Raw genomic sequence first — 16,930 nt, 5'->3', positions numbered from 1 at the left:
ACAAATCATACGTGAAAGGTATTGTATAACCATGAAGAAACGTCAGGTTTCTTACCTGCTGTCAACCAGACAACAGAGCAATATGAAAGATTTTAATATGTTTCCGTATCAGACCTGGCATATTTTAATTCTTCACATGTGTCCTAATGCTGACACACGCACCCACCCACACACACCCACCCACCCACCCACCCACCCACCCACACACACACACTCTACAAGGTTCGGACAACCTTATAGACATTGTGACACCTTGTCAGAGATAAGCAACATTTCTCTGACACATTTGCGAAAGACAAACAAAAGCACCCATTTTTCTCACAACCTCATGCGTCCAGCTTTCACAGCTTGTGTTCCCCCGTGTCAAAACATTGGGCTTTTTTCTCTGTTGCCCCTGTCGACATCTTTAGAAAAGAGCACATTCCGCAATCACTGGTGATTTGCCCTACAGTATAAACAATACATTGAGCCAAAATGGGAGAAAGTAAAATCTACTTGTATTGAAAACTTTTAAACTGGTCAAGGAGCAGAGCAGCTCGGCTTTTGAATGTCATAGAGTATTCTTTGAAAACACACACACTCACACACTTTGAAAATGTTTTCAGGGCCATTTGAAAAGTAACAGAATGTTCCCTTCCTTTGAAATGTTTATTACCTTCTGATTTTCTATCAGAGCGAGAGATGGAGAAAGAGAGACAGAGACAGAGAAAGACAGAGACAAAGAGAGAGAAGGTTAGGCTGACCTGTCAATCGTTGAGATCAATGACAACTGTGTTACTTTGAGATATTCTATAATTCATACAGTATGTTTATGTTGTGTTACTTTGAGATATTTTATAATCCAAACAGTGTGTTTATGTTAGTGTACTGGAGTGTATTAACTACATAAATTCCCTAAGACAACAACTGAACAGTCTCTGTGTGTGTGTGTGTGTGTGTGTGTGTGTGTGTGTGTGTGTGTGTGTGTGTGTGTGTGTGTGTGTGTGTATGTGTATGAGACAGAGTCATCTCTAACTGTCACACGGTGTTTTGAAGTCAGTCTCCCTGCTTCATTTTCAGAGACGTCACTTTGGGGCCCCACTCTGATTAAGGTTCCACTGTGACCTCCTCAGCACAGCCTGGCCCCCCTGTCTTCAAAACAGCAGCTGGAACTCCTCAACCTCTCTAACCCCAGTTCTATGGACCTGTGTGTGTGTGTGTGTGTGTTCATACTTGTATGCCTCTGCGCCTGTACGTGCATAAACATTGCACACGTCAACGGTATGTGACAGACAGCCATGAAGCACTGGAGCTCCATGTATATTTATGAAACAACTTTTTTATCCTGCAGGATGTAAAGCCTCTGAGGGGCATCGGGCTCATTATTCTGCCCCAACCCAGAAGATATTGCATTTGCCCAGTTAAAGAAGCACTCTGCAGAAATCGCCATTTCCTGGTTGCTAAAATTCTAATAGTTTGCCTAATTTCAGTTTATGTGACAAAAAAAGCAGTCATTGTGTAGAGAATCATTGTACCATCTAAACCGCTGTGAAATATATTTTCCATAACCCAAAATATTGTATATTCAGCTGTTCAAAGCTGATGTACAAAACCAAAAGTAAAAGATGCAAAAACGAAACTTCAGAACAGGAAGCATAGAAATAGCACACATAGAACAGATCTACAGCTTCTTAGACTTGCTTTCAAAGGGAATGAAAGATCTATAACTCACATTTCTATGTGAATTTGGTCAGGTCTCCCAAGAAGTTACATATTGTAGCTTTAAAGGCCTGAAACAGTAAATCAGTTCCTACCTACACTGTAAAAATAGAAAGTCTCCAAACACCATGATTGTGTAACAAAACCATGAAAAGTTGTGCACCTAAGCTGAGATCTGGTGTTTGAATGTAAACCCAATGTAAGTGTTTTAATACACATAATGTGCTTTAAAACTGAAATGAAGTACTCTGAAACACCCAAAGTGGTTAATCATCTGAATATTGGTGATTTTAAGAGAGTGTTGTGAAAACACTTTTTGGGGTTTGAGTGCATGTAAAAGGCAGCATCAAAACACAAAAACTGTGTTTCTCATAAAATCAATGGTTTATAAATGCAAGTGGTTTATAGCTTAAATATTAATCAATGATAAGAGACTATGGAGAATTATTGTTTTGTGGAATCTTAATGTTTTTCAATTCCATTATTTAGACAGATTGGAAAAAGGACAGGCAGTAAGATGGTACATTTCGTTGGAATTTTACCTGCTCAACCACACAGCCACACTGTAAGAAATTATTCTGGGCTGAATTGAAATTATCTAGTGGTAACACACCTCGCTTAGTCACCCCTCTCCCCACCAAAGACCTGAGTTAAATTACCCGCTCCACCCATTCAATCTGTTTCTCCCACCTATCTCTATCCCCTCTGTCATTTCAGAACTGTCCCCATAAAGTGTCAAAATGCATGCAAGTCGTTTCAATGATTTATTAATTGTATATGTTGTAAATGTTGTTGAAAATGTAAGTGTATTTTATGAGGATAACCAAAGAAAGAGAACATTGAGTGATTGAACTCATTGGAAGTCTTTGGTTTGAATCACCTTGCATTTCCTATCTTGACACTTGACTCAGTTTAAAGAGGATTGTGGGTAATTAAAAAAATTTGACTTTGTGATTTTTTCACACAACGTCGTATGCATGTTTGAAGAAAGAGAACTCTATGTTCAGCTTGTTGTGCCATGAGGTGTAATGGATCATGATGAACAGTTCTGAAAACCTTCAGGCAAAATGATGTTCAATGAGGACTGCACCCATTCCCACATTTATTACTGTCAATTCTTGCAGTTCAACCTTCAGTAGGGTCTGGTGGTTTAAACACTGTGTCTGACAATGCCTACCGAAATTCTATAAAATGGCACATTTTCAAATACATAAAACAATGTTAAACATTAAGACACTAGGAAACTACACCAAAAGAGAAGGGATCTAATTCTGCACTAAACAGAACTTGAAACACCAAAATAGTGTTTTAAATATTTTCAGTGAGTGCTCCCAGTCCCTGGCAAGGTGTTGCACAACGCTTGATTTAGTGGTGTTACAACACACCATGTAATATTTCATAACATCTCAGGATGATATGTTTCAAAACTCCAGCAAAGTGAAGGTTTCGTCTCCTTCAAGATGGTGGCAAGCTCAGTGTTACAAAGCACTTCATTTTAACAGTGTAGGATCAGTTCCTGCCTAGGAGGCTCTAGCAGGAAGTGTCATGCTATCACCTTTCCCAAATACCATGGACTTGTTTATGGCAACATATATTGCCGGGGAAGGTGAGCTTAATGGTGCCAAAAAAGAGAAGGCAGTTAAGAGAGAGGATAGATTGACAGCCAGGCAGGCAAGCGCATCTCCATTTCTAGGGTCGTCATTGACGGTGTGTGTGCGTGAGTGCGTGCGTGTGTGATGTGTGTGTCTCTCTGTCTCCATCCACGTGGGATTGTGGAATGAAGCTGCCACCCTCAGAGTAGCTAGATTTATCTAGCCCGTAATTCTGCCTGTCTGGGTTTCATTAGCTAGAGCTGGGATCTTAAACTACGCTCATCATCCAACTGGAGCAGTGGAAAACACTAAATCACACTACGCCATCTGTAATAATATTCCCAAAAATGTGTCTGGAAGGCATCTCCTGCAGGGGGCCTATAACACGATACCTACCGAGGGCCTGTTCATTAGTCACCCAATCAGAGACTTTAAGACTATTGTCATGTGCTGACCTCAATACAAAATGTATTTCAAATACATGTACATTTGCATCTTTGCTAAAATGCATTTAATGACTCAAAATGCATATACAGTGCCTTCAGAAAGTATTCACACCGCTTAATTTTTTTTCACATTTTGTTGTGTTACAAAGTAACATTAAAATTGATTTTATTGTCTTTTTTTGTGCTTAGCTCTATTCTGTTTCTTTTTGCCATTAAAAAACTCCCTAGTCCTTGCCGATGACAAGCATACCCATAACATGATGCAGCCATCACATGCTTGAAAATATGAAGAGTGGTCCTCAGTTATGTGTTGTGTTGGATTTGCCCCAAAAATAACACTTTGTATGCAGGACATAAAGTTCATTTCTTTGCCAAAGTTTTAGGAGTTTTACTTTAGTGTCTTAGTGCGAACAGGATGCATGTTTTGGAATGTTTTTATTCTGTACAGGCTTCCTTCTTTTCACTCTGTCAATTAGGTTAGTATTGTGGAGTAACTACAATGTTGTTGATACATCCTACATCTTCTCCTATCACAGCCATTAAACTCTGTCATTGTTTTAAAGTCACCATTGGCCTCATGGTGAAATCCCTGAGCAGTTTCCTTCCTCTCTGGCAACTCAGAAAGTAAGGATGCCTGTTTCTTTGTAGCGACTGGGAGTATTGATACACCCTCCAAAGTGCAATCAAAGGGATATTCAATGTCTGCTTTTTATTTATTTTTACCCATCTACCAATAGGTGCCCTTCTTTGCGAGGCATTGGAAAAACCTCCCTGGTCTTTGTGGTTGAATCTGTGTTTGAAATTCACTGCTCGACTGAAGGACCTTACAGAGATGAGGTAGTCATTCAAAAATCATGTTAAACAATATTCTTTATTCTTGCACACAAAGGGAGCGCATGCAACTTGTTATGTGACATGTTAAGCAAATTTGTACTCCTGAACTTATTTAGGCTTTCCATAACAAAGGGGTTGAATACTTATTGACTTTTAATTTTTAATTAATTTGTGAACATTTAGAAAACATTATTCCACTTTGACATTATGGGGTATTGTGTGTAGTCTAGTGACAAAAAAGGCTGTAACACAACAAAAAGTGGAAAAAGTCTAGGGCTTACAAAAATGCATATAATGACTGACAATATTCCAGAAATGAATGGCTATGACATCTAGGCTACAGGGTGGCCAAAGTGTTTAATCATTTGGCTTCTTAGATTACTCTTTACATATTGATCAATGCCGATCATTTGTTTGGCCACCAAGCCAAAACTTTGGCAGTAGCTAGGTTTCCATCTAATTTTCCTACCAGAGATGTGTTTCATCAAAGTGACTTGATGCGGATAAAAAGGCTGTGTGTGCACATAAACATAGTGCACATAAAAATAACTTTTGTCATTAAATTCCAATGTATCAAATAAAAAATACATGTTAAATGGGTTTCCATCGCCTTTTCAACTCTACTGATGGTTTTGTCACAAAAACAGCTGCGTTACATAGAAAATGTGCCCACTCTGATCTTGGCACATGTGCTCTAGCCAACAGTTTGCAGATACAGTACAGGTAGGCTACATGATGAGATTATTATGGAAAACCACACTACAGGCTGATCCAACTTTGATGTAATGTCCTTAAAACAAGTCAAAATGAGGCTCAGTAGTGTGTGTGGCCTCCACGTGCCTGTATGACCTCCCTACAACGCCTGGGCATGCTCCTGATGAGGTGGTGGATGGTCTCCTGAGGGATCTCCTCCCAGACCTGGACTAAAGCATCCGCCAACTCCTGGACAGTCTGTGGTGCAACGTGGCGTTGGTGGATGGAGCGAGACATGATGTCCCAGATGTGCTCAATTGGATTCAGGTCTGGGGAACGGGCGGGCCAGTCCATAGCATCAATGCCTTCCTCTTGCAGGAACTGCTGACACACTCCAGCCACATGAGGTCTAGCATTGTCTTGCATTAGGAGGAACCCAGGGCCAACCGCACCAGCATATGGTCTCACAAGGGGTCTGAGGATCTCATCTCGGTACCTAATGGCAGTCAGGCTACCTCTGGAGAGCACATGGAGGGCTGTGCGGCCCCCCAAAGAAATGCCACCCCACACCATGACTGACCCACCGCCAAACCAGTCATGCTGGAGGATGTTGCAGGCAGCAGAACGTTCTCCACGGCGTCTCCTGACTCTGTCACGTCTGTCACGTGCTCAGTGTGAACCTGCTTTCATCTGTGAAGAGCACAGGGCGCCAGTGGCGAATTTGCCAATCTTGGTGTTCTCTGGCAAATGCCAAACGTCCTGCACGGTGTTGGGCTGTAAGCACAACCCCCACCTGTGGACGTCGGGCCCTCATACCACCCTCATGGAGCCTGTTTCTGACCGTTTGAGCAGACACATGCACATTTGTGGCCTGCTGGAGGTCATTTTGCAGGACTCTGGCAGTGCTTCTCCTGTTCCTCCTTGCACAAAGGCGGAGGTAGCGGTCCTGCTGCTGGGTTGTTGCCCTCCTACGGCCTCCTCCACGTCTCCTGATGTACTGGCCTGTCTACTGGTAGCGCCTCCATGCTCTGGACACTACGCTGACAGACACAGCAAACCTTCTTGCCACAGCTCGCATTGATGTGCCATCCTGGATGAGCTGCACTACCTGAGCCACTTGTGTGGGTTGTAGACTCCGTCTCATGATACCACTAGAGTGAAAGCACCGCCAGCATTCAAAAGTGACCAAAACATCAGCCAGGAAGCATAGGAACTGAGAAGTGGTCTGTGGTCCCCACCTGCAGAACCACTCCTTTATTGGGGGTGTCTTGCTAATTGCCTATAATTTCCACCTGTTGTCTATTCCATTTGCACAACAGCATGTGAAATGTATTGTCAATCAGTGTTGCTTCCTAAGTGGACAGTTTGATTTCACAGAAGTGGGATTGACTTGGAGTTACATTGTGTTGTTTAAGTGTTCCCTTTATTTTTTTGAGCAGTGTATATCAATATTTGCGCATGAAGTCGTTTCCACCGCCATTTCTCGCATAATTAACTTTACAGACACAAAAAGATCCCACCATGTCGAACGAATAATTTAACTTTCTGCATTTATAAAATTGAACCAGCATTTCATGTTTCCATCAGCCCGGTTGTGACTTGTTACAGCATCAGGTAATTCATCCGCATGAAATGGTTGGATGGAAGCGTGGTTAGTGACAGCATTTAAATTGTGATGGTGAGTGAAATCCAATATTGGTGCTTCCTTTCTACTTAACACATCAAAGGGAAGCAAAAGGCACTCATTTCGTGGAACGACCCAGTACATGTTAATTGTATTACATTTTTGAATTGAACCTTTATTTAACTAGGCAAGTCAGTTAAGAACAAATTCTTATTTATAATGATGGCCTAACGAAAGGCAAAAGGCCTCCTGCAGGGACGGGGGCTGGGATTAAAAATAAAATTAAAATATAGGACAAAGCACACATCATGACAAGAGAGACACCACAACACTACATAAAGAGAGACCTAAGACAACAACATTGCATGGCAGCAACACATGAAAACACAGCATGGTAGCAACACAACATGACAACAACATGGTAGCAACACAACATGGTAGCAGCACAAAACATGGTACAAACATTATTGGGCACAGACAACAGCACAAAGGGCAAGAAGGTAGAGACAACAATACATCACGCGAAGCAGCCACAACTGTCAGTGGGAGTGTCCATGATTGAGTCTTTGAATGAAGAGATGGAGATAAAACGGTCCAGTTCAAGTGTTTTTTGCAGCTCGTTCCAGTTGCTAGCTGCAGCGAACTGAAAAGAGGAGCGACCCAGGGATGTGTGTGCTTTGGGACCTTTAACAGAATGTGACAGGCAGGACGGGTGTTGTATGTCAAGTTCAATGCTCTCGTCAACTTTGTTTGTTTATTTGTCATATGCACATGAAAGACATGGAGTCACTACATGACTGATAATGTATCGCGTTTGAAGTCATTTAAATGTTAGTGCTGGTGGTATGTAGTTAAGGCAGTTAAGAAGAGATAGACAGAGAAGATAGTTAAGAAGAGATAGTTAAGAAGAGAATTAAGAAGAGATAGTTAAAAAGAGATAGACAGGCAGGCAGGGAAGTGCAGTGCAGTGCATCGCCATTCTCATGGTTGTCGTAGAAGGTGTGTGTCTGTGTGTGTATGAGGAATGAAGCTGCCAACACCAGAGTAGCTAGACTTATTTATCCCATAATTCTGCCTGTCTGGGTTTCATTAGCTACAGCTTGGATCTTAAACTATGCTCATCACCCAACTGGAGGTGTGGAAAACACTACATCACACTAAGCCATGTGTAATAACCCCTAAAATGTGTCTGGAAGGCATCTCTTGCAGGGGGCCTATCACACAATACCTACAGAGGGACCTATCATGCATCTCCCAATCGGAGGCCTCGAAGTTGTTGCTGGGCGCAACCGGGGTCATCCTGTCATCCTAACCTTCTGTGCTGACCTCAACACAACCCTTGGGACTTTAACCGATGTTATCGAAGGACAAAATACACTATGTTTTTAGAAGTAGGCACGTGTGTTCACCTTTGTGCTAAGATAGTAAATAACGGTTTCTGTGTGTTTGTGAGTGTGTGTGTGTGTGTGTGTGTGTGTGTGTGTGTGTGTGTGTGTGTGTGTGTGTGTGTGTGTGTGTGTGTGTGTGTGTGTGTGTGTGTGTGTGTGTGTGTGTGTGTGTTTGTGTGTTTGTGTGAGACAGTGTGTAATTATGGGTTTTAAAAAAGCTCATGTGAAAACAGAGTTTTCTTTTCAGTGATTAAGGATCGTTTACATTTATTTAATAAATCTTTCAGAGTTGGCATTTGATTAAACAGAACTGAGACAGTTTAAAACTTATTCTAGGTATTGTTTGTAACAGTAGTCTGTGAGAACACCAGGATGACTAACAGATGCCTCAGGTACTTCTCTATCTGTGCCGTTCCCAATAAGCAGAAACCTGTGATCAGTTAAACATTTCCTTAACCTAACCGTAACCACTATCAGGTAAAGCTAAATCTGACCTAGATGATTACCTAGGGGGATGTTAGACTTTACAGTAGCAGCAAAACAGACGTGTCCTGATGCATGTACAGTGCAGTGGAGCCATTAACTTAAATGAATAGAATATGTAACATAATGCGTGTCGGCAGGCTTGGGAAAAAAGTGATTTGGTCTGACAGATACCACCTCTGATAGGGAATATGAAGTGAAGGCAGCCTGGAGGTTTGTGTGTGGTAGGTGGAAACAAATATAAGCCCCATGTTCATTCCTGTTACATGTGAAATTTCACAAAACCATAATAAGGCGACCATAGAATGTTCTATGTAAATCAGTAAGAGATTACTGTACCTAAATAAGAATGTATAGGTCTACAGTACTAAAAAGAAAAACAATAACTATACTGCTGCATGTCTACGTATACAGAGAGATAAGAGGATGCTGGTTTAATTGTAAACATGACGTATATATTTTGGATGTAGGTGGAAAGCTAAAGCAGGAAAAGAAAATCTAGGGAAGAAAATTGTAGGACTATTACAGTTCAGATGTAAGCGACCAGTATGTTGAGGGCAGATGTTAGTCAGAAGGCCCCCTGAGGACCTATAGGAGCTCTGTACCCTAGGCTGCCCTGGCTATAGCCTGACTGTAAAAGGCTGTGTGTTGATTTAACTAGGGCAGAAGAGAGCGATTGTAACAACGCTCCGAGCAGCATACGGTTTACCAAGACGCCAGGGGTCTCCCCAAGTGACTAATAGAAGAGAGTTCAAACTGTCCAAGCATTGTAGCAAATATACTTTTAGCCAAAGGAACACACATGATTCTTGACGTTTGAATCTTTTTTTGTTTGTTTTGTTAACTTTTTTGAGTGAGGAATGGTATGGAGATGAATGTGTAGGTGTGCATGCATGCTTTCTTACATACCTAGCAGTTGCACTCCACGGGTCAACCCATAGACATCTATCAGTGCCCACAGTGGTTCTCCTGTTCTCACCCCACTGAAGAACAACATCGGGTTGGACTCATTGATTCTATAGAAGACCCGGCCCTTCTTGTCCACCCAGAAGGCGATGACGTTCCCTTCGTTGGCGAACTCCTCAGGTAGTGCCTTGGCCCAGAAGCCACTCTGGGAGACCAGGTCAGGACAGGCATACTTGGGCAGGCTGTCTGGGTTGATACGGGACGGGTCTTTAGCCGTGAAGCCCAGACGGAGAGCTCCACTCCAGCAACACTGCTTCTTAGTGATCTGTGGAAGGAGGACAGACTATGATAGGTCGATGGTCTTACAGCAGTTTGTAGTAGCATAAGAGTGTAAGGTCTAGGATTATACTTTATAAGGAAGTCTAAATGTTGCCTTGAAGTTTGAAGGTTCCCTTTGTGTATTGTTTGTCAATGAGATTCCATTTTGTGACTTAGGCCTATACAATGCTGACAGGTTGCAAAAGAAAGCAAGTAATGGGCCAATTTGGTTGGTTCTATAAGTGTACCAGGCCTTTGACTGGCAGCATTTTAATTTACCGGACATTTAAGACATTTACCGGACCAATATGCATTGGGTGCGTAACCTGATTAGGGTGTCCACCCACAGTGACAGAAATCCCATTTAGATTATGGTAATTCATCTCAACAGACCATGAAACTCTAGGATGCAATGGCGTGCATCCTTCTTACAGAATTCCGATGCGCAATTTGAAAATAACTGCCACATTTACTTTCCCTCAGCTAACAGGAGTAATGAACAGCAAAATCACTAGCCTATGTCAATCTGCTATCCCCCATAGTTGAAAAGTGTACCTATTCTATTGGACAGCTTGTCGTTCTGTGTGAAAGAAGTAAGCTATTCCAAACAAAATCTGGGACAGTTGTGGGACGATAGATCCCAAAGTCATACAACTAGAAGACCTAGGCTACATCCCCCCCCAAAAAATGTAAAAAGAAATGAGGCTCATGCAACTGATCAGAATATTTAGCTTAAAATGTTGATACATTATTTAGTCTTCACATTATAAGCGCAGCAATCCGCACAAGGCAGTAGGATACGTGCAAATGTTCGTTTCATAACGCTATTAGCAGGAAAACACAGTTGTCAAAAGCACATCGCACATGCGAGCGGTTTCATGAGACAGAGAAAAAATATCCATTCGAAATTTTGAAGGGAGATAAAGATGCAACAACTAGCATGGGTTGTTAATATGACTAGGATTGTGCATTTGGCTCCAGGACAATGAAATAAAGTGGATTTGAAAACCAATACAAGATAAGAGAAATAGGCTACTGGTTTCAATGGCATGTGGAAGTTTTTATAAAATAATTGCCTGTAAGTTTGGTTGGATTTTGGCTAGGCTACTTCGAAGCCAGGTAAGACATGCCTCATAATATGTACTGTAGTAAAACTGTCACGTTTGTCGTAAGAAGGAGACCAAGGTGCAGCGTGGTAAGCGTACATCTTACTTTCAATAGATGAACACCAAACAAAACAAAGAAAAATACAAAACAAACGTAAAGTTCTGCAGGCTTCACAGTAGCTATACAAAAACAAGATCCCACAAAAACCCCGTGGGAAAAGGCTGCCTAAATATGATCCCCAATCAGAGACAACGAAAGACAGCTGCCTCTGATTGGGAACCATATCAGGCCAACATAAAAACACATAATCTAGAATGACCACACAAATCACACCCCGACCTAACCAAATAGAGAAATAAAAAGGCTCTCTACGGTCAGGGTGTGACAAAAACGTTCAGGTTTCAAACAGTTAAGTATATGTTTTCTAAATTCCTACTGCCTTCCGCTCATTGCAAAGTGGTGTGTGACACACTATTGCCTGCCTAGTTGCCTATGCACTTGAATGGTGAATGGGAAGCGCAAATCAATTACCAGCTGAGAAGTAAAAATAGTAGCTTTTTTTAAAATCGTGGCCATCAAAACAGTTTTTAACAGGCGATTGCGTTTATAATTGTTGCACAATGATTGGGCTTATAAAAACACGTTTCACTCCAGCACCAACAAACCAGCTGTTTGATGAGCTGTAGCAGCAGCTCACACGCTACAGCGACTGGTATTTCAATCAATGAACAGGCTAAAATTCCCCCGGACATTTGGCCGGAGTCAAAAATGTTTTAGCAGCTTTTCTTTTTTTTTTTTACCGGTTAACGGAAACCCTGAACTGTACCTAAATATTATTTATGTAAGACAATTGCCTAAATTGTCTTGTGGTTTAAGTGTACTTCAGAGCAGGGGTTCCCAAACTTTTTCACTCAGGCCCCCATTCCAGCGTTGGGGAACATCACACGTTCCTCCGCGAGTGAGCGAAGTCTATTTCTATAGGCACAAGCACTGTTCATGACACAAACTGTTCACACGCCTCTTGTTGGCGGAGAGAAAATATTGCAGGTTTAAAACTTATTTCCTGCACTTCTACACATTTTGTCATGGGATGAGGAGAGCATTGATCAGTTTTAAAGTTAATTTTCCAAAAAAGGTTTAGGAACCACTGCTTTAGAGCACTTGGCTGAATTAACTGTTGTGCTTGCTGCTATTCACTCATTGTTTTACCAACACCCAGTAAAGCCACATCCACTTGCCCTGGTGCCATAAGCAGTATTTACCCAGTGCTTTGACTGGGTTGACATGCTGGCTTGCAAGATGGAAACCTGCTAAGCCTATTTGGGGAGACACAGGAACAGGAGGGGGAAGCAGCAGGAGACTGAAATAAGGATTTACCTGGACAAGCTCATAAGCTAGATGTGTGTGTGTGTGTGTGTGTGTGTGTGTGTGTGTGTGTGTGTGTGTGTGTGTGTGTGTGTGGTGTGTGTGTGGTGTGTGTGTTCGCATCACCATTCTGACTTGGTGTGTTTACATTATATATACCGTGCATACATCAGATACTGTACACATCAAAGCTAGTCTCACCTATTGTACAGATCCGTGTTAGTATCTCTCTCCGTATCTTGCGTCATCTTTTGAGCCTTTGGTGTCAGCATCCCACCATGTATAGAACAACCTACAAAGTTCCCTACAACTGGATGTTCTGGTGCCTCTCTGGCAGTTCAACATGTTGATTGGGGACCTTGCTGAGGAATGGGCTTTTTTTTCTTGAAAATGTTAATAAAATAAACAAATAAAATGAATCTACCATTGTTAGAATACTTTGAATACTGTAAATAAACCTTCTTGGGTGTGGTGTTGTGTCCATCTAAATCTCTACATACCTTGATCCGGACCTGCTCATACAACGCTACGGGTCTGTTGCTGAAGGTGATGGCGTTACAGAAACTGGCCTGCCTCTTGACGGTCCTCTGGGCCAGGTCCATGGCGATCTGGGAGCCCTTGGTGTTCGGGTGGAAGAGCAAGGGACTTATGGCCAGGCCTCTCCTCTGGCCTCCGCCCACAACGCCACACTGCTGGATGGGCAGGCAGCGCTTGGGCTTGTGGTGGCATTGGTGGGTGGTGGAGGGGAACGGACCGCTCAGAGAGTCTGATGGATAGACAGATGGGTGCCATCAGAATGATATTCAACCCCTTCTAATCCTTTATACAGTATGTTTTTTGTGTTCTATGTACAGTACCATTCATCACCACATATGAAGTTCCCTACCAGGAAATATCTAGGATTAAATCTAAATAGAGAATTTAGTCCATTAGCGCCTCACTAGGACCATCTGCATAGGAAAGCTTCAATATGAGTGTGTGCCTGAGTCCTGACTACTGATAATGAACAAGATGCAGAGTGAACGAATGTGTTTACCAATGACTCAGGGAGCAGGTGGTGGTTCTAAAAATCTGTCCCCAGTCACCTACTACACTGCAGCAGCCAGCCATGCTCTCAAAGACACACATCTCGTTTCAATTTCATGGCTCTTTCAACTGTTCTGGCCATAATGTGAGGCCTATATCATGTCATGTGAATGGGACATTTGCCCGTTTCCCCCATGAAGTTCCCTCCCAGAAAATAAAAGTTATTTGAATGTAATTGAATATTAATACACTCATTAGAATAGGTCTAGTTCTTGCTCGGCTTTAGCTGAAGTTGGATGATTGTCACATATTAGGATGTGTAAATTGCCCCACGATGCTGATCTAAGCACAATGTCATGTTTCCCCACGTTTATGGCAAAGGTTATGTTTTAGGGAGGCTAAAGCTGATCCTAGATCTGTGCCTATGGGGACCTTCTATGGATATCTAGGCCTATTCCTATCAGATAACTAGTTCACCTCTTACTACAATCTGACTTGTTTGATTCACATAAACAGCAGATGCTCAGTAATCATGTTGGTCCTCCAGCGAAAATCAATTCCAAGTCCATGCTGTTGTTTAACGTTTTACAATGTTTGAGTAGGAAATTACATTTTCCTCCCTGTTCATTGCTTTGTGCCTGACCTTAGGACTGGCACATAAAGTTAGTGGTTGATGTGCACCATCTCTGACCCAACATTATCATCCTTTTGTGAGTATTGATGCCAAGGCTGAATCAGTGACTACTTGGCATTTTCAGTTAGGATTAAGCATCATTACTGTACAGTGTAGAATATAATACAATACTATTATATTATTCATGTTTATAGTATAAACCACGTGTAAATGTACTTTGAGTTTAATTGAATATTATTTATTGATATAAGGAGGGGGTGTCCAAGAACCTCATATTGTCTCGGGAAAATGCATACAGTTCATCATATGACTCATATAAACAAGTACAGGGAAGTACAAACGGACAGGAAACTACAAACTACATGATTTAATCTAGTAATGGAATCCAAATAGATATTGTAGCTCATCATTAGGAACTGCAATAGTAGGAACGCTCCAGTATGGTACAATATATCATATGACTCTTATAAACGAACTCATGGACGCATAAACTACATGACTTGATTACTATCTAGAAATATAATGTAGATAGAGAACCTAGTGCATCAGGAACAAACCATAGGATTTCACTTCTATCTAGTACAGCTAGATCTGTTATAACACATCAGTAGGATCTGCAATGGAAAGCTTCAGGAGTATCATGACTATTAGGAATTACATCTAGATAGAGAATTTAGTCCATTAGCGCCTCACTAGGACCATCTGCACAGGAAAGCTTCAATATGAGTGTGTGCCTGAGTCCTGACTACTGATAATGAACAAGATGCAGAGTGAACGAATGTGTTTACCAATGACTCAGGGAGCAGGTGGTGGTTCTAAAAATCTGTCCCCAGTCACCTACTACACTGCAGCAGCCAGCCATGCTCTCAAAGGCACACATCTCGTTGCAATTTCATGGCTCCTTCAACTGTTCTGGCTATAATGTGAGGCCTACACTGAGTGTACAAAATAGTAGGAACACCTTCCTACTATTGAGTTGCACCCCTTTTGCCCTCAGAACAGCCTCAATTCATCAGGGCATGGACTCTATAAGATGTCAACAGCGTTCCACAGGGATGCTGGCCCATGTTGACTCCAATGCTTCCCACAGTTGTGTCAAATTGGCTGGATGTCCTTTGACCATTCTTGATACACACGGAAAACTGTTGAGTGTGAAAAACCCAGCAGTGTTGCAGCTCTTGACACACTCAAACCGGTGCGCCTGGCACCTACTACCATACCCCGTTCAAAAGCACTTAAATATGTTGTCTTGCCCATTCACCTTCTGAATGGCACGCATACACAATTCATGTCTCAATTGTCTCAAGACATAAAAATCCTTCTTTAACCTGTCTCCTCCCCTTCATCTACACTGATTGAAGTGGATTGAAGTGGACTACAGAGGGTAGTGCGAACGGCCCAGTACATCCCTGGGGCCAAGCTTCCTGCCATCCAGGACCTCTGTACCAGGCGGTGTCAGAGGAAGGCCCTAAAAAAGAACCCAGCCACCCTAGTCATAGACTGTTCTCTCTGCTACCGCACGGCAAGCAGTACCGGAGCGCCAAGTCTAGGTCCAAGAGGCTTCTAAACAGCTTCTACACCCAAGCCATAAGACTCCTGAACATCTAGTCAAATGCCTACCCAGACTATTTGCAGTGCCTCCCCCCCAACCTCTCACCCCCTCTTTACACCACTGCTACTCTCTGTTGTCATCTATGCATAGTCACTTTAATAACTCTACCTACATGTACATACTACCTCAACTAACCGGTGCCCCCGCACATTGACTCTGTATCGGTACCCCCCTGTATATAGTCTTGCTATTGTTATTTTACCGCTGCTCTTTAATTACTTCTTACTTTTATATCTTATTCTTATCCCTATTTTTTTTAAACTGCATTTTTGGTTAAGGGCTCGTAAGTAAGCATTTCACTGTAAGGTCTACACTTGATGTACTCGGCGCATGTGACGAATAAAACGTTATTTGATTTAACAAGTGAGATCAATAAGGGATCATATCTTTCACCTGGATTCACCTGGTCAGTTTATGTCATGGAAAGAGCAGGTGTTCCTAATGTTTTGTAGACACAGTGGATATAATGTCATGTGAATGGGATATTAGCCTGTTGTACCCTTTCAATTAGCTAACTGTGTTTTGGTTCTATTCTATATTTAAATCAGGGCCTCTTGGTTGTCCTCACCAAACTATACAAATCACAATAACCCAGCTCTTCTACTTTTTACCATTGACAACCTCAACAAAGGCTGCAACATCAACTGAGGGTCTGGGAATCACTGATAAGGCCTGTATACAGCATTCTACATAACAGTTGTCCTACGTCCCAAATGGCACCCTATTCCCTACACAGTGCACTACTTTCAACCAAACCGCTTGCACTAAAAAGGGAATAGGGTGCCATTTGGGAGGAAGACACTACTATATCAATAGATACACACTCCCAGTGTTTAGCCTATACAATCACTTACTCACTCAGGCCCCATAATCAAGCATCATGTCCTTTTGTCTAAGCGTAGGGGCAAAGGGAGAGCATTCATTGAATGGGGCGCACATGGTCGCTGCAGATTGGACAGTGTGTGTGTGTGTGTGTGTGTGTGTGTGTGTACAGTATGTGTGTGTGTCAGGCCAGATTGAACTGAATGCATTAGCGACAACTAGCGAAAGGAGAGCCGCAGCTGTTGGTTGAGGGAAACAGGGGTTAAGTGTGAATTCATGTTCCTTAGCAACCCTCAGTCCCTGCGTCAAAGGCTAGATTTGCGGGAACGGCTCAGGCTTGATACGGACAGATGCTATTTGTTTGCTAGCAGACAACACATTA

At 42.2% G+C, this 16,930-nt stretch overlaps 1 protein-coding gene across 1 annotated transcript in view; it reads right to left on the bottom strand.

Annotated features, from left to right (window-relative positions):
- LOC115147222 (E3 ubiquitin-protein ligase NEURL1-like) overlaps nucleotides 1-16,930 on the bottom strand; it is a 61,835-nt gene that overhangs the window by 29,903 nt on the left and 15,002 nt on the right. Inside the window, exons 2-3 of the mRNA XM_029689329.1 lie at nucleotides 12,955-13,220; nucleotides 9,668-9,989 (exon numbers count right to left, since the gene is read on the bottom strand). Of these exons, the coding sequence (XP_029545189.1) occupies nucleotides 9,668-9,989; nucleotides 12,955-13,220 (588 nt within the window). The remainder of the gene's footprint in view (nucleotides 1-9,667; nucleotides 9,990-12,954; nucleotides 13,221-16,930) is intronic.

The sequence above is a fragment of the Salmo trutta genome, chromosome 14, assembly GCF_901001165.1.
Source record: "Salmo trutta chromosome 14, fSalTru1.1, whole genome shotgun sequence".
In the NCBI taxonomy this organism is placed as follows: domain Eukaryota; kingdom Metazoa; phylum Chordata; class Actinopteri; order Salmoniformes; family Salmonidae; genus Salmo; species Salmo trutta.
Note: the sequence above shows the minus strand (reverse complement) of the source record. Positions and strands in the feature narration are given on the sequence as shown.